The sequence below is a fragment of the Chrysemys picta genome, chromosome 4 (genome assembly GCF_011386835.1).
Source record: "Chrysemys picta bellii isolate R12L10 chromosome 4, ASM1138683v2, whole genome shotgun sequence".
Taxonomy (NCBI): domain Eukaryota; kingdom Metazoa; phylum Chordata; order Testudines; family Emydidae; genus Chrysemys; species Chrysemys picta.
The window spans coordinates 21,643,808-21,666,197 of NC_088794.1; the positions used below are offsets into that span (position 1 = coordinate 21,643,808).

General features: G+C 45.6%; 2 protein-coding genes across 5 annotated transcripts; both read right to left on the minus strand.

Annotated features, from left to right (window-relative positions):
• Window positions 1-11: 11 nt before the first annotated feature.
• LOC101951770 (acidic mammalian chitinase-like) lies at window positions 12-11,650 on the minus strand. The gene is made up of 12 exons (XM_065591598.1): window positions 9,818-11,650; window positions 7,129-9,483; window positions 6,872-6,901; window positions 5,779-5,983; window positions 4,857-4,913; window positions 3,784-3,949; window positions 3,307-3,431; window positions 2,855-2,978; window positions 2,572-2,754; window positions 1,602-1,718; window positions 972-1,107; window positions 12-380 (listed from the first exon to the last, which is right to left on the minus strand). Exons 2-12 carry the CDS (start codon window positions 7,151-7,153, stop codon window positions 124-126), a joined length of 1,425 nt encoding a protein of 474 aa, XP_065447670.1. The 5' UTR covers window positions 7,154-9,483; window positions 9,818-11,650; the 3' UTR covers window positions 12-123.
• Window positions 11,651-11,782: 132 nt separating this feature from the next.
• On the minus strand, window positions 11,783-22,376 carry TAF8 (TATA-box binding protein associated factor 8). Of its 4 annotated transcripts, none has more exons than XM_005314100.4 (8): window positions 22,238-22,376; window positions 20,668-20,824; window positions 19,623-19,721; window positions 18,396-18,458; window positions 17,421-17,545; window positions 16,916-17,063; window positions 15,727-15,869; window positions 11,783-15,250 (listed from the first exon to the last, which is right to left on the minus strand). In XM_005314100.4, exons 1-8 carry the CDS (start codon window positions 22,268-22,270, stop codon window positions 15,107-15,109), a joined length of 912 nt encoding a protein of 303 aa, XP_005314157.1. In that variant the 5' UTR covers window positions 22,271-22,376; the 3' UTR covers window positions 11,783-15,106. The 4 variants fall into 4 exon arrangements, with proteins under 4 accessions (XP_005314157.1, XP_042702951.1, XP_065447674.1 ...); XM_042847017.2 differs by lacking the exon at window positions 22,238-22,376 and adding an exon at window positions 22,056-22,196; XM_065591602.1 differs by lacking the exon at window positions 22,238-22,376 and adding an exon at window positions 22,128-22,149.
• Window positions 22,377-22,390: the final 14 nt, after the last annotated feature.

The window sequence follows — 22,390 nt, forward strand, 5'->3', positions numbered from 1 at the left end:
ACACACATTAATGCCTTATCGCCACCACTTGGCTTTTTTTAATAGGGCAAGAGGGATTCTGCCAGGGATGATTTGAGTTACAGTATGTTACTCGTCCGTGTTTGTTCTGAGCCGGGGCTGGGGTTAATATTTTGGATAGTTACAGCACTTGCAGCTCTCATCAAAGACAAGGCCAGCTGCACAGGTGAAGTGGTAAGTCCTGCCTCCAGCACATACGTAGAATTGCGTATTATCTTTGGGGTCAGCATAGGTACCATCTTGTCTGCCAGCACAAAATGTATCATCTACCCCCTCAGTTGGGGGAATAACTGGAGAGGTAGTTGTATTGTCATCTGGAGGTGGTGTGGGGCCTGGTGAAGGGCAGTTGGGCACAATTGGATCTAAAATAAATAATTAACAATTCATTAAGATACATGGATTCATCCAGATTTCATCTACACGTGTACTCTTGGATGCCTGTCTATGTTTCTGGACTCTGCGCTTCATGACTTGTAATGACTTATCTTGTTTATCACCTGGGACTCCTGGACTAAGAGCACGATCCTGTGTAACTTGATCTAAAGGACTGACCCCCAGCCCCACAGGTAAAAGCTGCAGCAGATTCACATCCTCTGCAGAATGGGCCTGGTTTGCACACACTGACAAGCACGTTTCAGAGACATGGTCTAGACGTCTAATCCTGCCTCTGGATTAACGTGCCCTTGATGAAGTCACGCAACAATTCAGTGCCTCAATTTCCCCATCTGCAAAACAGGGCAAGTAATATTTATCTGCCTTATATATGTTGTGTGAATTAACTATCTTACAAAGCTCTTCCAAAATGTAAAGTGCTGTATAATGGCTCAGTGTTAAGACACCACGCATGGCAAAATGCTGAACTTTGCCTCATCAGTAGTTTTCTAAAGTTCATGACCAGATGTACTGAACCTCCTAATTATATAGGCCTGAAATACTCTTTAGCACTGTCTTACCATTTGTTTCGAGGAGTCTCTTCAGCTCACTTATGAGAGGATACTTTCCTTCATTGCAGAAAGAGCCCAGGAAATCATCCAGGTCAATAGCCCACACCATGGCACCTCCAAAATTTTTCTCTCTCAGGTATTTGACCTATCAAAAAAAATCAGACAACTATCAATAAAAATTTCCACAACTGCTTAAGAATTCCTTTAAGAATTTCAACACACACACACACATACACACACACACACACACAGCGAAACCAGGTTTTAGAGTAGCAGCCGTGTTAGTCTGTATCCGCAAAAAGAACAGGAGTACTTGTGGCACCTTAGAGACTAACACATTTATTTGAGCATAAGCTTTCGTGGGCTACATCCCACTTCTTCGGATGCATAGAATGAGACCAGTAACTGGCTAGACAGCCATGGATCACAGATCTACTCGGCAGTAAAGTCCCAGCTCAGAAATAAATGCTTTGGGAAACATTCCCATCACATTCAAGGTGCCTTAGTGCAATATGAACGAAGCTGAAAATATCTCCCTTTATCAAGAGACTCTGAAATGCACGGAATTTAAGCCAAGTGCTTTCCAATAGCAGGGATGGAGTGTAAGTAAAGCTCATGTTAAAATGTTAAAGGTCTTACCTTGTATTTATAGCTGCACGCATTGTCAAATCCAACCCATTCGTTCCCCTTAACGGCATAGGGGACTTTCTGGTCCTCAATCCATTGTACCTGAGCAGTCTTTAGGAATGTGCAGATCTGCCAAAACAGCATGGGGTTAAACACACAATGGACCTCATTCAGGAGCCAAAAAGTGAAGTCAATGGGCTAGATCTTGTCCCCGCTTTTAGTCTGCAATCCGGCAGCCTAAGTGGTCAGCTAGGAGTTACTCTGGGGGTGCAGAGTTGGTGTACCCTGCCTTACCACCTCCTTGCGGCCCCTAGGCCTCACAGCGGAGAGGAGAGGAGGTGGCCACATCACAGCTATCCACCAATCCCCTAGAATAGCCCCTTAGGCTCTGTGGCAGCAAAGAGTAGCTTAGAGCAGCCTTACTTTAATTTGCATCAGGGACTGAACTGGCCTGGAGAATAGGGGAGAAGAAATGGACATAAAGGTGGGGTGGTACAGCCACGTTTGCCCCACGCCCCGTTCTGGACCTGAGCTCTTCCAGACTTGAAGATCTAGTCTACCAGTGCCCCTGCAGTACAACACTGGTGTAAGTGGGAAGAGAATCCATCCACTGTACAGGAAGAGAGAGAAGCTTAGACAAGAGAGAGAAACTCAGCAACCAACCTAAGTAAAAACAAAATATGTCACCTATAAATCATAAAAGTACATATCATAAATCACTAATTATGGACCAGATTCTCAGCGGCTACAAACTGGCATGGCTCCATTGAAATCAATGGGTCTGATTCTCATTTATACCAAGGTCCCTCTAAGGGCCCCTTTACACTGCAAGAGAGGTAAAGTGAGCATACGGCCCCTTTGCACTGCCAGAGTGATGTAAAGACATCTTAGTTTCGCAAGAGAATCAGGACTAATGGAACTAGCTCAGCTTACACCAGCTCAGGATTTGGGCCACAAAAAGGAATTTTCTCAAGTTTCTCACCTCATAATAAGCCCAGAAACCAGCTTCCCGGGTGTAAGGCCCAGAAGACCCAGCCCCAGATGCGGGGGCACCAACAGATGTGGCACTGCTGCTAAGCCTAAAGGTACGCCCGTAGGTGGGGAATCCCATCAGGAGCTTCTCAGCGGGGACGCCGTTATCATTCCAGTATTCCATGGCATATTTCTGCAGAGATCCAAATGGAAAACCTTTTTACCACCAGTGCCCGTTACTCTCAGCGCCCTCTTGGGGAAATAAAAAGGGAGTTTGCTGTCTGATCCCTTACACAGTTGAAGTACTTGAAGTCCCCAGAGTCAGCAGAGCCTTCATAGAGCGGGCTGTTGTGCCCTGTGAAGGAGTCCCAGCCTCCATGGAAGTCGTAGGTCATCACGCTGATGAAATCGAGGAGCCTGGTTTAAATTAAATGAAACAAACCAAAAAAAAGAAACAACACAGTTAGGAATATGGATTTCCTGATGGACAAATGAGTCAGCAGACAATACATCATCCCACGTTGACCTAAAGGATGCACAAGACTTTGGGCCTGAATCTCCCTTGCCTGGAACCTTAGGCTGTCATTTTCGCCTGCCCAAAGGGAGTGTAAATGCTACCATTGGGATTTAGTAGCGTTTTGTACCCACCTATTTTGCACGGGGACTAATGATGATGCAAGGGGCACGGCAACAGAGAACCAGGCCAATAGCATATGAAGCACAATGTGGAACCCCATCTACTCACTTCCCTATCTCAGCAATTTCATATCCGGCGTCAATAGTTCCTTTGCCAGCAGATACCGCTGCGGTAACCAACAGCCTTGGGAGTCCAGTGCTTGCAGCCTCAGCTTTAAAGGCTTCCAGCATTTCCTGAAAATGGAAGTGAGAGTGTTGGTAGTGATTCTTGTAAAAATGTCATTCATGTCCAGCTGGGAATATCTATCTAGAAACATCCCAGCAGCCTGTTCTTGTCTATGAACTCCTAAAGATCTTCACAACGTTCCTTCCATGTCTAATTGTCCCCAAAGCCCTTGCAAGATGGAAGAATACCTTAAACAAGGTCTGATACCATATTTCCACAATAGTTGGACTCAAGGAACTAAAAGCGAACTAAAATCATGCAGTACCAATGTAAACACTGCTGGTACACAGCTTGGTGGTTCAGATCTGTCTCACTCCAGCTGACATATAGAATAACTGAGATAGCACACTGGTTACTTACCTGAATCAAGATGGTGAAGCGACGTTTGTCCTCGGGGGGGCTGCCTCTAGAACCTGGGTATTCAAAATCCAGGTCGATCCCATCGAACCCAAACTTACGGAGGTACGCAATCACCGAGTCAATGAACGTTTTACGATTAGCTGGTAAGGCAACCATTTCAGTGAATCTAGAAGAAGATAATTCTTAGACAACTTGCTCCCCCCCCTTTTTTTTTGCAACACATGCAACAGCAGACTTGTTCAGTTCCTCCTTTATAAATGTAATTGTCTTCATGCAGAACAGTCTAATTAAAACCCACATCCATTAATCACCTCTCTTGTTGTCATTAGCAATGTGTACCCAATAATCAACTATTAATAAGTTCTGTTATCACCAAAGTCGAGAGTATGAAGACCTGTGTATTTATCTCAATCTGCCCTCATCTTTATCCTCCTTCTTCACCACCATGAAATAATCCTCACCAAAATTCATCCCATCCTGTTCTCTACCATTATCGTGTGTTCACTAGTACCACCATCCCATTCTCTGCTTGATCTGTTTACTCAGAGCACCCTTAATCGCTTTCCTAGCCATTATCAGCTTGATCCACCATCCAATGACGTCAGTGGAAAGACTCCCACTGGATCAGGACCTATCTCATCATCATTACATTACCATTTTCTGTTTAATGCTCCCGATATCCACTTGGGATTTCCAACCACTGCAATATCCACCCTAACTTTTCATAACCATCCCCCGCTTACCCATTCTGCCATTCGTATCATGAATGTCTAATCACCATTAACGATCTATTTTTTCATAATTAATGACCATTCTTCTCCTTATTTCTTCAACCTGTCCCCATTTTCACCAGCACCCATGACATCATCAATACCCAGTTCTTCAGCTACCCAGTCCCTACCGCCGTTTACATCTAGTCATTCACATGATGATCATGGGCCTAATCCTATCCCCAGTGAAGTCAATAGCAAAGCTCCCGTTGACTCCAAAGGAGCAGCAGGAGGCTGTGTGTTGTCAAGGTCTCAGCATCATCTTCACCATCTTTGTCATTAAGTCCAGGGAAAAGTTCTCACTTCTGAGTGCCAAAGTTCCACCCTCCGATAGCCAGGCTGGTTACAAGTTTGTTGTTACTGTGACACGAGAAAAGAAAAAGGTCAGTAAGCAGCAGTCACTTGGTTGTGTTTGAGACTTGGCTCAGTTGAGAACTTTTTGTTATTATTTTTCATTTGAGAAAACCTATTCAGTTCTTTTTGGTTATCATCATTCAGTATTGGTAACAGTGTTGCCTAAAGGCCTCAAGCCAGATTAGAACCCCATTGTGCTAAATGCTGTACAAACACATAGCAACGAACAGACCCTGCCCTGAAGAGCCTACAGTCTAAACAGACAAGACACACAAAGGGTGGGACAAAAAGAAATGCTATCATCCCCATTTTACAGATGGGAAAAGTGAGGCACAGAGAGACCAAGTCTGGCAGACCTGGGATTTGAACCTAGATCTCCTAAGTTTCAGTGCAATGCCTAGCCACAGCTTTCCTCCTCTTTGGTTTAAACTGTGTTTTTGTAAAAAAACATTACCCTTGAACTGGACTCCTGTGTCAAACCACATTCCAACCACGAGTAACCTAAAGCATCCAAAATATACTAATCTGAAAACGGGGTTGAATACAAAATACAATCGACCCTTAGGACTTGATCATGGAACCTTGACTCATGCTGGTGCACACTTACATAGTTCCTGGAAAATCAGCAGGACTACTTGTGTGAGTCAAGTTCCATGAAGGTTGTGGAATAGAGCCCTTAATGAAAGCATTGCTGCTAGATATCTATTAAACTATTCCTGTTCTGTAATAAAGAAATTCTTTATTGTTTCTCTGCCATCTTTCTTCGTTGCTGATAGAAAAATCTCAATTTCACTTGGCAACAAGAAGTACTTTTTAAAAGCAAAATTTGCTTTTTGTTTGTTTAAAATCTTGTATATTGGAAAGTGCTGACCTTTTTTTTAGTGCTTGAAATTCTGGGAAGAGTCGGTCTTCGTCATTCCATTCATATGGGGCAATCTTATTTTGATTCATAGTTGCAAAGGCATAGATCAAGTGGGTGCATAGATTTGGGTCCACATTGTTTGGGAAGTACTTGGCAGGTTCTGGCCTGTACTGAGACCAATTAGTGAAGTAACACACAAGTTTGTAGGTAGAGCCTGGCAGGAGAAAAGCAAATCACAGATATTAAGAAGGAAACATCTGGTTGTTTCTTGATAGTGACACATCAGGTATTATTGAGAGTGGAATCAGACATGCGATTCTCCTTTCACCAATGTTGGTGCAGGGGTAAATCCACTGATGTCAATGGAGCAACACTGAGGTAATGAGGAAATTCTAGCCTTTTCTTGCACATCTTCTGATCGTACAAATAGATGCACCGGTCCTGCGTGTGAATGGGGATTTCATTTAACAGTCACTTTCTACTCCCAAATTCTGTGTATGTAATGCTATCCTGGTATGTATATTTTCTGCATCTGCATTTACATCTAGGAATCAGCCACATGTCCCATTCAAACAACTTCCCACCACATGTTCCCAATGACAAATATATCAGTAAATTGTGCTTTCTAGTTATCACCAAGGTTGGGACATTCCCTTTCAACCAACCACAACTCAGAGATAAACATTTGGCCCAGAGCAGAACAATTATGTTATGTTAACAGGATAATCTTGCTTAGTTAGAAACCAAGGCCCAGGGTGGTGAGTAGACTCATCTATCAGTCAGCATTAGAGAAAAGAGTACTGGTTCTATTGCTCCTTGCTCCAATTTAATACCAAGTTGCATGAAAGACACGCGCCCATTCTTCAAGTCAGAAATTGTTTGTTACAAGGAACAAAAAGGGATGGAACCAATAAAGAGAGACATTAAAGAATAATCAGGAGGGATCAGTGGGTCAGATCCTCAGCTGCTATGAACCATAACGACACTGAAATCAAGCTACACCGATTGACACCAGCTGAAGGTCTGGCTAACTGTTCTTTCTAATTGTATTGCAGTTTCATCAACACCCTGTGCACAAAAAGAAAGGATAAGATGCTCTTACCCAGCTGCAACTGCAGCAGAATGGTCAAACCTGCAAAAAGGAAGGAGAATGCATTAAAAATAAACTTGACTAGAGCCTTTCAATGCTTAAATTAGTCCCAGAGCAGGTAAAACTATTCCGTGTACAATTACCCGGACACCTGCTAGGGCAAGTTCTAGAACACATTGTCCCTGGGCAAAAGGCTGCTGCCTCTGAGACCAGCCATCCAGGGAAGTTATATCCTGATGCGGTCAGTAAAGGCAGAGAGAGTTACTCACCGACCCACAGCAATGCCTTTCCCATCTTTCCTTCCAAGCGAATGTCCCACCGGGGGAACTCAGAAGTGCTTTATGTGGAAGAGGCAAGGCCTTATCAGTGTGGAACCTACACACCTGCCTTAAAGACACCAGAACGGGGCCCCAACCACAAGCAAAATAAAATAAACATTTATTCAAGGGCATCAGCACCTCCAGTGCCAAGGCTGGGGGAGGGTGGGAAGCTGGAACTAGATCCCCTTCCATTTATCTAAGGGAGTGGAGAGCACCAATTCCCTCTGGGCAAAATGCCCCTCGAGGCAGAGAGCCAGCAGAATGCCAGGCCCCGCTTAAGCCCTCAAAATGGTTTTGAAAAAACCAAACTAAAATGTTAACACACAAAATATTATTGCCTAGATGTGGTGCTGCAGGTGGGGACGCACACACACCACCCCAGGAGGGTTCGGCAACGGTGTCTCCATCCTCCTTTGCACATCTCCAATTCTGGGCTCCAGGCTGCTAAGAGCTTCAGGTGGCTCCAGGCCAAAATGGCAGCCGAGCTCAGAGTGCAGGGAAACCCTGGCCATACCCATTTCCCTCAGCCGGGCCCTCTGTGCCAGACACAGAGACGAGAGGACGCATAGGGATTGCTACGCTGGCCTTGAGACATTGGAGAATACCCCTACACTGGGATGATCCTGCCACGGCTAGCTATGGCAGCTTTCTGACTCAAAGGAGCCCCAAAGCAGGGGAGAATCTGGACCTCTGAGTCTGAACCTACGGCCACTGAAGTTAGTGGGAATGCTCCCGTTAAAGTCAATGGGAGTGCATTAGGACCCTGGATCTGGCCCAATTTACTTATTTCCCCCCCCATCTCGCATTTCATGTAACTTGTTTATCCATTAACAGCCAGTTCAGACACCCAAGGGAAATCCTGGCCCCACTGAAGTCCCAAGCAAAACTCCCATTGCCTTCAGTGGAGCCTGCATGTCAACCCAAGCATCTAGCTTTCAGCAAGGACCTGTCTTGCTTCTCAGTTTTCTAGCTTGGTTGCCTGGGACGCAGTGTACATAACTTCAGTGGCGCTGACCTCCTCAGAAACATTAATCCCCTTGTCACCCAGGCTATATTGGCAACACAGGAAAAGAGAAGGCCCGAGAGGGATAAACACAAGGGGGTGGATACAAGATGTGCCAAGAGAGGCCCCCTGATAAGACCTAAGCATGCCAGGTGCAAAAAAACCAACACAATTAACCTTCAGCGAGTGACAAATGGCCTGGAGATAGACTAATCGCTAAAGTAAGTCAAGGCTGTTGAGCAGCTATCCATCGCTGCCTGCGTAACAGGTTGGGAGAGCTAGATTATGCATACCTCTAATATACTCCCCCTTTTCCTGCACCTCGGCCTACTTCTGTGCTAAACCACTGGCCAGAGCTCAGTCTTTTCAGGACCTTAAAGAATTAAACTGCCATGACAGAGAGTGTGCTCCCCAGTATTGGATGTTCTGTCCAGTTCCTCCACCAGCCGAAGGTAAACGTTTATGAAAGGCGAGCATCTCTTCTTTCTCTTCCCAACGTTTCCTCTTCTTCTCCAAGCAAACCAGCTCAATAGATCTCACTTCATCCAAGAGTTATGCGCAGGAAATACCAATCCCCTTGCTTCTGAGTGTGGTTGGCAGGGATTCGTACCATCTTGTAAAATCCTGTCTTGCATGTCAGAGTGAAATACTGTGTCTTTCTCTCCTCCAGCCTCAAGAATCTCTTGGGCTACCTGCTCAATACACAGAGGGTCGCTCTCTGGTATTTTGGTATGTTTCAGAAAACTAAACCTTAAGCTCAGATGCACTCATTACACTTCCGTATGCCTTTTCTAGCATCCTAAAGTCCTCAACTAGTCTCCAGTACTTGACTTGGGACCAGTTCCTAAGGCTACCCACAGTGCTACATGATCTAAATGATAACCAATTCATGAGAACACTTTGCACTTATAGAAGTCTAAATTAAACAAATTGAAATGATGAAGTCAAAATGAAATTTTTTTACCCTTATTGAAGCAAAACGAGAAAGTCTAAATGATTCATCTCAAGGACCTGAATTACAGACCTGTCAGCCTAACTTTGATCCCTGGAAAGATACTGGAACCAATTATTAAACCATCAGTTTGTAAGTAGCCAGAGGATAATAGGGTTATAAGGAATAGTCAGCATGGAACTTCAGTAGGACTATTCTCCCCGTAGGAGAATCATGATACTTCCTTACTTATCTCAGCTCTTTCACGTGCAGCATCAATAGTCCCTTTGCCAGTCAACACAGCCGCTGTGATCAACGGCCTCCGGCATCCAGTGCTTGCAGCCTCAGCCATAAAGGCTTCCAGCATTTCCTAAGGGGGGTATAAGGACAGCGGTCACTCTTGTTGGAAGGTCATTCGCTTTCCTCAGTCCTACCGCGAATGGGCTAGTACCAGCTGTGCTAGTTTGTTCCTGTGCCGATGAGCAGCACATGCAGGCATTCGGTGCATAGCATTCTCTCAATAGTCTGCACAGACAGCTAGTCACTTAGTCACAGAGCAGGGTTGGACAGATGCTGAGCCTCCACAGCTCTTATTGATGGCAGTGGGGCTAATACATGCTAAAGGTTAAGCGTGTGCTCAAATTCCTTTCTGGCTGGGAGCACTTTGCAGGAGGGAGGTGTGGGCTAGCACATTGGTTTCTCACCTGAACCAAGATGGCGAAGCAATGCTTGTCCTCCGGTGGGCTGCCCCTAGGATCTAGGTATTCAAAGTCCATGTCACTCCCATCGAACTCAGACTTAGGAAGGCAGGCAATCCCTAAGTCGATGCTTTTACGGTTACCGGGTGGGGTAACCACGTCAGTGAACCTGGAAAGAAAAGATATCCTAACTGGACAATAGCACTATCATTTTCACTCCTCATTCTTATGAGTGACACCCCCAGTTCTGATCCCACTGAGAACGGGATTTGGAGCCAGGGAGCCCATTACCAGGAACAGGACACCAGCCAGGTCTCTATCTGCAGATTAATGCCGTGGCCATAAACTCTGGGACAAAGGAAAGACAAGGGAGAATCAAATGGTTACATAAAAGTTTAATCAGATCTGATGGTGTTGGTACTTTATATCCCACCTGACAAAGCTCCAAGGACAAAATGCAGTGAATCTTGCTAGAAAGAGTGACCGGTTATGGGGTGATTAAACTCAAGGCTTTGCCTCTTCATCCCTTGTGACTCTTCCTGACTACACAGGTGCAGTAGGATAAAGCTGCCTGTTCCTCGTTGCCTTCCTGGTATGGCCTTCCAAAGGAGACAGTGTGGCCTCGTAGCTAGAGCACTGGACTGTGACTCAGGAGATTTGGGTTTTGTTCCTGGCTCTGCCACTAGCCTGCGGGGTGACTTTGTGCAAGTCACTGCCTCGCACTGTGCCTCAGTTTCCCCATATGTAAAATGGGGATAATGACACGGATTTCCTTTGTAAAGTGCTGTGAAATCTACACATGGAAAGTGCTGTATAAGAGCTAGGTATTATTCAAACATAATGGTCCCCATTCCTGCCGTTTAAGAACTACTTCTTCTGGCAGGGTCGGATGCAGTGATTCCAGATCAGGACATCTGATGTGCTCATTTGTATCCTGATACCCAGAATGACCTCCCAGCTCACAGCAATGGTAGCGGTTGGCCTTGGGAACAAACCAAACGTTGCACGCATATTTATGGATGAGGCAAATTCTTTGTGTGCTTGGCAAATTAGAAAAGAGGAAGGGCTTTCCTGTTCTCCTACTCCCCATCCCTCTCTCAGGAAAGAGGAGAAATGAAACCCACTGGAAAGGAGTGCAACGATTTGCAAAAACTTGAGCAAATTTCAGTCCAGACTAACAACAGCCCATAGCTTTGAGTTACATAAAGTAGGATTAATTTAGGGCACAATGCTGCACCTAGGTCACGTGCACAGTGCCTCAAGTTATGAACAGGACAGGGAGCACAGGGGACAGAAATCCTGCATGAATGACATATTGCAGCTTGGCCATGGTTACCCTGCCTCATACTATAAGTGGGGCCTAACAGGGGAGTGTATAGCTAAGCACCATATTAACACTCTTGGTGATGGGGATCAGTCTTAACCTTCGGTCAGTGTAGACACGCCCGTTTTCTCCTCAACCATTTACCCTGTGCTGTTGTGAGGAAAGGAGCAGTTGCACATGGAGTTTAAGACTCCCTGCTTCTCAGTGCAGAGAGCTATGCTTAGCACTGAATCTCAGTTGTATTCACGTGCAGTCTTCCGCTCACCCAGCAGCACAAGATCCTTTCACGCTCTTCTGTGAGTCACCCAAGGAGCTGCAGGGGCCAAGGCTTTTTTTGCAACTCCAATGAAAGCAACGGAGCTAGATCAGGGTAAAACTGGAATAATGCATTGAGGTACCAGACCCCAGATGCAATCCATGCTAGTGCAATGACAGCAGGGATAGTCTTCAGTACCACACATTGCTCTCCAGCTCAGAAACGTGGCAAAATTCCAGGGCTGGCCTGGAGGGTGGGGTTCTGATTCCAGAACGCGGAGGAAGAGGCTGAATACAAACAACCAAGGGAAGCCGTTAATCACTGGACAGACATTCAATCAATCCCATTCAAGTGCATCCAAGGTTCACACGTCAACAGTGACTCGCTGCTATTAGAGACAGAACTTCTTTTATTATGAACTTAAAAATAATTATTTTCACTCTACTTTTGTCCAACTCAGGTTTTTATCATCAAAAAAGCCTAATCCAAAATGACCAAACAAAAATATAAATTTATAAATATACAACATCTGTATGTACATACATTCTTCTATACAACAAATGCACTGGCAGGTTTGACAATGGCACGTGCAGGGCTCTTTCGCTAGGGATAACGTTTAAGAGCTTCTGGCTGGATTCTGAGTCTCCCTTGATGGAACAATTCTACCTCAGGGAAAAAGGTATTTTACATGCTGGTACTGGTGGCATTTAGGCCCCAATTCTGCTCCTGCTGAAGTCAATGGCAAATATCCCACTGACTTGGATGGTACAGAATGAAACCCACACATTGCAAAAGCGGGAGCCTGCCTTTAGAATCTCCCTTTAGCAACCACTTCTGACCCTCAACCGATTAGACATGGGAGGGATGTGACATCACCATTAACTACAACAGCTACTGCTTTGGCCGAGGTTGTCTTCTGAAGGGAGGAGGATTCTAGCAGAAAAACAAGGCACATCCAAGCACGGACACTTCTTCGCTCCATCATCTCAGCAACAGCACGCAGAGCTCTTGCCTTCTGAAAGCAGGGTCTCAGCACAAGAATTGGCTTGAGTGAAGAGGTTGTTGTGATTACTCCCCCCTAGCACCTGTCCATGCCACACTTGTCCTTCAGCTGAGAAGTCAATGAGACGTCTTCCAGTGGGTAAAGTATTGAAGCATAAGAGAACAGCACCCTACCCGTTCACCTGGGCAATGCTGCCAGCCTGCAGGGGGCATTGCTTCCTGATCACAGTCTCATGAGGCAGCATGGTGAATTGTTCCAGGAATCATCAAACCAGCTAGTACCGAGGGAAGAGAATGGAAGACAAAGGGATTTATTTCCGGGTAGCCGGAGAGTGATAGGTGAAAGGGCAACTGTATAAACCGCAGTGTGCACGGCCAGAGAAAGGGAGGTAGAGCACCAAGATACTGATATTTCCCATAGGCTTCTGGTTCCTTGCCCAAATGCGCAGTAAGCTGGATGTTAGAGGAGTGACAGAAAGGGCTGAGCACGCCCAATTTCACTGCAGAGATAGAGAGCTTAAAGAGCTGGTTTACTGAGGTGGAAAGGGAATGAGATTTTGATACTTTTCATCTAAGGATCTTTTCCACATATGCCTTTTGAAAAAAAAAAAAAGATCTGATCGATTTCGCCTTCAGTTTCAATAGCTCTAAAGTGTTTCATTTCTATTTTTCCAAAATTAATTTAAAAAATGCTTTAAACCATCAACTTGCTGCCTACTTTTCTTTCTCGGGCAGCCCAATTTCGGGAGGGGTAGTGGGTTAGCTAAATTTGTATACACGTGCTTGAGAGCAGAACCTTCCCCGCTTCCAATGATAATAGTGTTTAATAAGGGAGTCTGGAGCGGTCGAGCCATTTGCAATTGATAGTCTGACCTCTGCAACCGCTATGGGCGCCATGATTTCATCTGCCATGAAATCTCTGCTACTGCTGAATATTTTCACAAAGGCATCTTTTCATTTAGCACTAGCAGTCAGAGAAAGCTATTTGGTATTAGGGGCAATCCCTGGTTGGGTCCATGTATTTACACAGGCATTTGCAGCATGGAGCCTCTCTACTCAGGTTTTACTCATCCTTACTCAAGGAAAACTGTTGAAGTCAACCAGTGTTTTGCCCGAATAAAGGCTGAGTGAAAGTTAAGTAAGGGCCTCAGGATCCAGGCTTGAGTGAAGACTTATACCACCCCTAGGTCATGCTAGAATGAGCAGTGTTTTTTGACCGTTGAAGAAAAGGAGACTTTCCAGTGAATAAAAGCCCTGTATTTCCGCAGGAGAAAACAGACCATAATACTGGCCATAAGGACAGTCCGTCAATTGATTCTCATTCCGTATTCCAAAACCTATAGCACAGTGGGTTTCAAACAGCTGGCAGACTCTCAGGGGACCTGTATTGCACTGAAACCAAACAGAATCAAAAGAGAGCCTGAAGCAGCTGTTAGATCTTGCCGTTCAGACAGCTGGAAAATATTCTCTAACTGGAGTGATATAAACAGCATGCTTACTGCTTTTAAGTGCAGCTGTAGCCAGAAAAGAATGGCATTCTGGAGCGCTGTATGTATTCCTCTCCCCTTAAGTGACACACCAGATGCACTCAGTTTACCAGATAAAAGTTGATTTGTTTTAACTGCCAACATTATAAACAAAGTTTGGGAACTGAAAACCCACCAGGGATTCTTCTGCCTCTTACTGTATACTCGCCTCAAGAATAAAGCCTCTGCAAAGTGAATTTAGCTGATGCAGTGCAAAGCAGAGAGAAATCCAACACTATGGCTACCAGGTGTAAAAATCTTGGACGTTTGCCAGAGAAATGCACCGATAAGACAAAAACACACAAGAAGCTGATCTATTGATTAAGAGGGAACCATTCTGACAGATCTGTTGAGTAAGAAGGGCTGACTATAAATGCACTTTAAAAAATAGTGTGAACATTTTCTGCACCTCCACATTTAAACAGTAGAATAAGTGGCGTACTTGGGCAGTCTCCCTCATGACTCTGATACACGTGCATAACCCTGCCCATTGCTCCTGAACAATGGGATTTAGACCAAACCAAAACACCAACAACTCTGAATATTCAGCAACTTTGGGAAAGTTTGAATCTGGGTCTGGATTTCATGGCAGAACCACTAGCTCTGGACAACCTCAAACTCCAGGGAAGTTTAAGATATGGAGCTCTGCACAGCAGCTCAAGCCAATCTCTGGTTCAAATAGAGATCAGAGCTAACCAGGGACCATGGTGTGAATCCTGTGCACACCAATACAAACAGGCAGAGTGGAATGGACAAGTCTTTCTTTGAGTCTAGACGAGGACTCCACCTGCCTGTGGAAGCACATAGATTCTTGCATTCTGCACAGTCCACTGGGAAGTGGTAAGCAGTGAAAACCCTTCTGTGTGCCTCCTCCTTACAGAATAAATCCATCCCATGAAGAGGAGGAATGTCACAGCTGCAACTCAGTCTTCTCTGGAGTAGATGGGCTGATTCCAGTGTGAGGACTGGTGGCTTCCATACCCCTTCCCTACTGACCATGCCAAGCCAGTGGGGAGAAGGGGGAGGAAGAGTGTAGTTTGGTATGTACAGGAGATCATCCCTCTGCTTCAGCCACTCCACCAGCAGTATCTCCCCTCTTTGTCCTGCGCCACTCATAGCAGCAAAGGAAACCTCCATGGGACAGCCAGTGGGCCTCCTCTTCCTCCATGCAGTCAGCTTGCTGCAGCTCACTTCTTCCTGCGGATCTTGGGTTTTTTCACTGGCCGGAGGTAGGGATTGTCTATTAGGCTCTCCTCTCCATTGCGGCTGCCGGACAGGGATGCGTTTTGCTGTAGCACTGAAGCATTCTCTTTCTCAGCTCCCGAATCATCCTGCCAAGTAAAAACAATAAATATTTGAAGTTAGGACCAGCTGAGCTGAGGGGGTGTGAACCACGGAGTCTGCAGACCAAAGAGATGCACAGCAACCAAGATCAATAAGGATAACAAACAATAAGCAGCGCTGAGGGAGATGACCCTTGTTTCCTACTGGAAGTAGATGCTTATCAGTACAGTACAGGATTCCAGGGAAATCCTCTTTCCTCTAAGGTAGCAGTGAAAGTGCCCCCATATATTCAGGATCCCACATTAACTGCCACAAGGCTCTATTCTGTGAGCTGAAGCATGACAAAGATCTGTGGCATTTTGCGTGTCATTTATACTGGTGCAAAGGAGATGTAAAATGGTACCCAAATCAACACTTGACACTCTGCCCAAGCATGTCAATGATGCTTCAAAGGGCAAGACAGGAGAATCAGACCCAAGGAGGATCATAATGGGGAGTTCCAAGTTTCTGATCCTGGGCATACCGTGCTCATGTGGAGGGGTAGGTTTTCCGTGTCCGTCTGGTCATCTTGCTCGGATGAATCTGTTTCCTCCATCTGCTGCATCTCCAGCTCAGAGGGGAGAAGTGCAGTCAGGTACGGTATTGTGAAAGGCCTGGCAGCAATCACTAGGGATGGGGAAAGGAGGGCACAGTTAGCAACTTGGGAGACTTGCTTCTCAATTAAATGTGTGTTATTTCTAAGCCAGCAGCTATCAGGAAGCACTGAAGCAAATATATTATTAAAAAAGCCCAAAACAGTGTTTAATCTCTCCCTCCCTCCCCCACACCCTGCCAATATTTCCACCATCCGGAATCAAAAAATATAGAAGCTGCTGTCCTGGAACAAGACATTGGTCCATCAAGTCCATTATCCTTCCCCTCAAAGCAGCCAGTACCTGATGCCTCAGAGAAAGGGGCACAACTTCCTTAATGCTTCTGGCCCTGTGAACAATGCAGTACACGAGACAGAGGAATCCCTCCTGACCCCCAAAGAGGATCAATCATCTTATGCCCTGAAGTATGAGGTCTGATCACCCTTGGAATAATAATACTTTGTACTTACACAGCACTTTTCAGTTGAGGACCTCAAAGCACTATGGTGAGGTGGATATTACCACCTTCATTTTGCAGGTGGGAAAGCTGAGGCACAGAAAACCTGATAATCAGAAGAGGTGAGCGCCTGCAACTCTCCTTTACTTCACAGGAAGTTGCTGGTGGTCAGCACTTTTGTAAATCAAGCCCAGAGAGGGGAAGCGACTTGCTAAAAGTTACAAAGTGAGTCCATGACAGAGCCAGGATTAGAACCCAAGAGTCCTCGCACACAGCATCCTGATCAGACCATGCCTCTTATGTAAGATGTACCCTGGTGACATGGCATCAGAAAGGAAGGATGGAACTTTATTTAGGATGTTAGCCTGGCACCTGGGAGACCCAGATTCAATTCTATGCTCTCCCACACTTCCCGTGTGGCCTTGGGAGGCCTGAGATTCAGTCCCCTATCTGTAAAATGGGGCTAACAGTATCTCCTTACTCCACAGGGTTGTTGCGAGGATAAATACATGAAAGAGTCTGTAGTACTCAGATATTACATGGGTGCCATGCAAGAACCAAAGATAGATAAAGAAATCATTTATATCTAGTGTCTGGCATTGGGCATCTTAGATAGCTCTTACGTGGGAACGTGCTGACATCATCCTTGAAGAGACTCTGCGTCTCTCCCGTCTTTGCCATGAAGCGAGTCAGAGCTCTTTCCACGTCACGCCTCTGCGACGCTGCTTTTTCCCGTAGTATCTGGTAATCTGAAACTGGCTCCCGGTACGTCTGTTGGGCAGGGAGGGAGAGAACAATGAGATGTACAGACTTAGGACTTGCAGGTACTAGCTCTGTAATATAGTTACTGGATGCAGGACAGCCAACTCAAGTTAAAGACACTATTGGTGAGCGGATGATACAACGAAACATAGAGCCCTCAACTAACAATGCCTTGCAGAGAGTGGCAGAGCTCAGAAATACAGAAACCTACAGCCCAGTGAACTTCCAAGACTGTGATGATTCACAGTAAATGAGAAAGTGTCCTAGATAAATGGGTACCAGGCCAATATTAAAAGGGCTTAAGTTGCTGCTGCTGCAATGCCAAAGAGACAATGAATGACATTTTGTAAAGTCTTTTCCACTCACCGGAGTTTTGATGTAGGTGTGAGGATCTGGGAACTCAGGAAAATGGCCGGGGATGTGGGATGGATGGGGTTTGTTCTGTCCAGCCGTTAGAGCTTTGGGAGTCACGGGCTGATTTGTCACAGGCGCTGCAGTTAAATAATAAAAACCTAGTCATCATTGTTCAGCCAAATCCCCAGCGTAAGAGGAGTGTAAGCAGAAATCGAGCGGATATTTCGATCTATAGTATAAACAGGGACAGACCATTTCCCTTAGGAAACAGTTTCAGACTCCATTCTAGATCACTCCAAGCAACAATGATTAGTTTAAATTGACAGTGAACTGCATTCAGCCCACCACGTAAATATGTGGGCAGCAAAACCATACATGGGAAATGGGGTAACACTGGAACAGTAGCAACTACTTTGACAAATGGTGCCCTATTCCTTCATTTATCATTTGTCAGTTACAGAAAATCTTAATATAAACTGCTCTTCCAGGAGTAGTCCTCTCCACTGTGCCTCAAAAGAACAGAAACTCTTTGGGTGCACGCAGAGGGACTGGAGGAGTACGGAATACAAGTGCATACCCGCAAGCTTAGATTTTAAGGTCCATGAAATTTTGGGAATGGTCAACAACATTTACAGGCACAGAATTACTTGTGGATCCACAGGTTAGTCAATTTCTCTTTCGTTTGTCATCAATTTCACCTTCTGTTTGTTGTGCCCTAGCCCCACTCTGCAATGTTTAGGGTACAAAACTTCAAGGGGGATTTTTATTTGTTAAAAATATTACTTTAAACAAAATAAAGTCCCATAGAAATAGTCTACTGGTCAGGATCCATAAAATCTGGTTTTTACTATACATAGATTTTCAACCAAACATCACCTGACAGAATCCCTTTAACAGCCATTTCAATCTATCTACTATTGTTTTGCATGGCACCAATTTACTTGCTTAGTACAAATTAATTCCCTTGCTAGATGATGCTCCACGTACGTGCAGTGATGACCATCCGCTGGGAGCGCTTGGCATATGCAGGGAGAGTTTCTACATTGAACCCTGAAACACAGGAGATGGGGAAACAGAAATCACGCTATTATCAACAAAACAAGGATTGACGAATGCAGGTGCTTGCCCAGATAGAAAACACTGCTTCTTGGCTCAAGTCGGATCTCACTGAAGTCAGTAGGAATTTTGCACTTTACTTCAAAGGGAATAGGACAGAACTCCAAATGATTTAAGTCTATATTTATATAGACTGAGCATCAAAATGAGGCCTTTCCACTAAGACCTGGATCACTGAGACCACCTTCTCCTCCTGTTCTATTGTCTATCTTTTTTCTCTCCAGAACCCTCAAAGTTTAGTAACTCCCTCTCCAGCTGAAGACCAGAGGCAAAAAAATATGGAGGAACTTAATACCACTGAGCATCGTCCAGAAAGATGTAAACTACACTCCCCACCCTACCCCAACTGCTCAGGAACCTAGTGTTCTGCTTCTGTAACACGAATGGACCTTGTAAGCCCTGGGGAGCTAGGATACTTATTTCCATGTCCATTGCCTCTTTCGCCAAAGAATCTCAAAGCACCTTACAAACATCAATACATTAAGCCAACTGTCAACAATACTTCTTCTCAAAACCAGAAATAGAATTCAGGACTCCAGATCCCCAGGGCTTAACCAATAGACCCACTTTCCTTAGAGCCTGGAATAGAACCCAGGAGTCCTGGCCCACTCCTTGCTCAGACCACTAGACAATACCACCTTCCTTACAATAACCACAAGAGGCACAAAAATGCATAGAACGGGTCCATCTGCATCAGAGGGAGCATTAGGGAGAGTTGCATTTAGGAAAATACCCAGATGTCCTTGAGTTCCTGTTTGGCTCCGTAGGCTACAGCCTTGGCCTAGACAGGTAGTGCCAGCTTTGCCCTGGTGATCATGCAATACTAATTAAGCTGGTGGCTCACACGGCATGTTGTCAGGTCAACAGTATTATTAATGCTCCCCGCACAGTATCTGCAGAACCCAGAGCAGAGCTGCCCGCTGCCAGTTCGTTTGCCCCTATCTGAAAGGCAATGCTATTCTTAGTCAGGCTGGAGGATGCCAAACAAGCTATGTCCTAATACCAGCAGGAGCAATCACAGCAAAACAACCCTCCACCCAACCCCAATCCTTCATGTTTCAACCACTGGGGCTTGCTGTGAACCAGTCTGATACTCACCCATTTCGACTAAGGTAACAACAATATCCGAAAGGGTTGGCTGAGTTCTTGCTGTGTGCTCACAGTAGGACTTGGCACTCCTTCCGATTTCTGACACATCTGGGAAAGAAACATCCAGCAGAACACGGACATTTGAAACAGACAATGGCTTCCAGATTTATATCAGACTAATCCTGCTTTCAGACACTTATACCCGATGAGCGCTTCAAATGAGCCCTTTTATTGAGGTTAGAAAGGAAAGAAAAGGTCTTCTGAAATACAAAGTCTTACTGCTGGATTTTTAATTCTTTTGTTAAAAAATGGCCTTGCATCATTTAATGGAGACATTAAGATCAAATAATCAGAAAGCTTCTACAAAGTTTGCAGCACATTCATTTGCAAGCATACAAAACCCCAGGTTTGTGAACTCAGAAAAATATGTATACTAAGCAGTGAGTGCACAAATCAGAAAGTAAGGGGCATAGTTGTCTATCTTAGGTACTTCTATGGTCCCCTTTACTAGTGTATCAGCACCTCACAAACTTTACTGTATTTATCCTCAAACCAACCCTGTGAAGCAGGGCAGAGCTATTTACCCCCATTTTACAGATGGGGAACAGAGGCAAAGAGAGACTAAGTGACTTGCTCAAGGTTTCAAAGGGAGTCTCTGGCAGGGCAGGAAACTGAACTCAAGTCTCTTAAGTACTAGGCTAGTGCCCTAACCACTGGACCATCCTTTCTCTCTCTAGTTACCTCATTTACACAAATGAATAAGTGCATGCAAAATATATACATTTAAGATTGGAAGCCTGTTTGAAAATGTTGCCCTAAACTTTAGAAAGAGACCAATGTAAAGCTTCAGTAATTAAGAAGCAATTAACTACTCTGGTGATCTGTCAGGTCTGTTAACATTATAGCAATGTGGCTGTATCAAGACCGCTCATTTTTATTTCCAGTGGGAATACTTGATTTTAAGACCACGGTATTTTATTTCAGAAACTACACTGGCCTCTCAAATCTCTGCTTTATTGCTTGAAATAGCTGCACCTGTGATACAGATACTTACAGCTCTGTAACATCTCCGTCAGGGTTTCCACTGCTGCCTTTTCGGCACTCTCAAACCCAGCCTCTGTCAGCAAGGAGCTGACCACAACCTGCAGAGTCCTTCTCCGAGCCAAGTAATAGTTATCTGCGGGGGTTGTTGAGTGTTTGCTTCCTGATCTCTACAAAAACAGATCCCAGCCCAAAAAAACCCAACAGGAGACTGTTAATGAAAGGATGTAACAATGGCTTCAAAGAAGTGAAAAACACCACCACTTGATCACAGAGGAGTAGGGTACAGAAGGATATCAGGCAAGAGTCTAATACCAGTTCCCCAAACCTCAACTCTGCCAGTATCACCTCAGCCCTGCCTTCAATACCCACTCCTAGTCCAATCTGGCAAAAGAACAGATTGGGAATAAGCCTTAGGAATCACGCTGATTCTGTTGCATTGTCACACTAAGTCACCAGATGGGATGGGACTAGCATTAGACTCACAGTTCTGGAACAATTTGAAGTGCTCGGGGGCAGAACTGTGAGCATGTTGCAAGTGGAACTTTAACAAAGCAGTGTGGTGTAGTGTTTACGGGATACTAGGAGCCAGGCATCCAGCTCTGCTTTGATTTAACAAATACTTATTGTTTATTTTAATCTCCCCTTCACAGTTTGCTTGTCTTCTCAGATTGTAGGCTCCTGGAGTTAGGGACAAGGTCTTGTACATTAGAAAAGCACTTAGCTGCTACTGAAAGCCAAATAAATAATAGAAATAAATTAGAAGTAATGAGCAACAGCACCTCCTATCGGATTCACTGGCAGTTGTGGGTATCCAGTACCACTGAAAAGCAGCCCATTAATATCTCTGTACCTCAACTGCCCACTTGTAAAACAGCGATAACACCATACTGCCATAACACTTCCTGTTTCTCTAGCACCTAACTGAAGGAGGATCCCAAAGACAAACGAGCCTCCCTTTTACACAGGAGCATGTTACTAGCCCCCTCGTACACACGGGCAGGCAGAGACCCAGGGAGGGGAAAGCAAGTCTGTAGCAAACCAGGAGCAGCACCCTGGTGAGCTGGCCCCAGTCTCTGCTTCAGACACTAGCCAAGTGTGGCACCCCCCACCCCATGTGCCCCCTCCTCTGCTCCATTCCACGACTAGCGTGAAGTCCCTAACATCCCCCTCCCAGTGCCAGGCTCTGCCAGGGTACTAGACACTAGATACAACGGGATCCCACCCCTGTGCTAAGCCCTACCAGGGCACTGGGTACTCTGGGGCTCGCCTCACAGTCACCCATACACTGTCCCTTTAAGACCCTCCCACGTGCGCCCCCCTCCAATCTTCCTGTGATTGGCAGCGACCGCGGTCAATCCGGCTATAGGCACTTCGACCAATTGAAAACCAGCTCCACACCCCGCCTACTCCAGCAGATCAGCCAATCAGAGGCTCCCTCTCTTCGGCCCAGCAGGCCCCGAAGCCGCCCACCCTGGCCGCAGCCGCTTCAACCCGTGTCGGATAAGCCGGTCCCCCGGCCACCTTGACCCGTGCGCTGGCCGTTCTCCAAGGAACTTAACCCCCCCGGTATCCGCCGTTACCGTGCCCGAGCCGCTGGACACCGTGTCCGCCATCTTGAATCCATGGGCGACGACGCGCGTGCGTGGCCGCGCGGGGCATTATGGGACTTGTAGTCCTGAAGCGAGCCTGGGGCTGCAGGGAGAACCTATTGGCCTGGGGATTGTGATGGGGAA

Excerpts from the sequence above, each read along its gene's own strand:
- LOC101951770 (XM_065591598.1), bottom strand. The coding sequence starts at position 7,153 with ATGGGAAAGGCATTGCTGTGGGTCG. Across the intron at positions 2,979-3,306 it reads GAAATTGCTGAGATAGGGAA|GCTCCTCGATTTCATCAGCG; the intron begins GTGAGTAGATGG and ends AATTTAAACCAG. Across the intron at positions 1,719-2,571 it reads GTTTCTGGGCTTATTATGAG|ATCTGCACATTCCTAAAGAC; the intron begins GTGAGAAACTTG and ends CTGTTTTGGCAG.
- TAF8 (XM_005314100.4), bottom strand. The coding sequence starts at position 22,270 with ATGGCGGACACGGTGTCCAGCGGCTCGGGCACG. Across the intron at positions 19,722-20,667 it reads GACGGAGATGTTACAGAGCT|ATGTGTCAGAAATCGGAAGG; the intron begins GTAAGTATCTGT and ends TTTCTTTCCCAG. Across the intron at positions 15,251-15,726 it reads TACCCCTCCACATGAGCACG|GATGATTCGGGAGCTGAGAA; the intron begins GTATGCCCAGGA and ends TTTACTTGGCAG.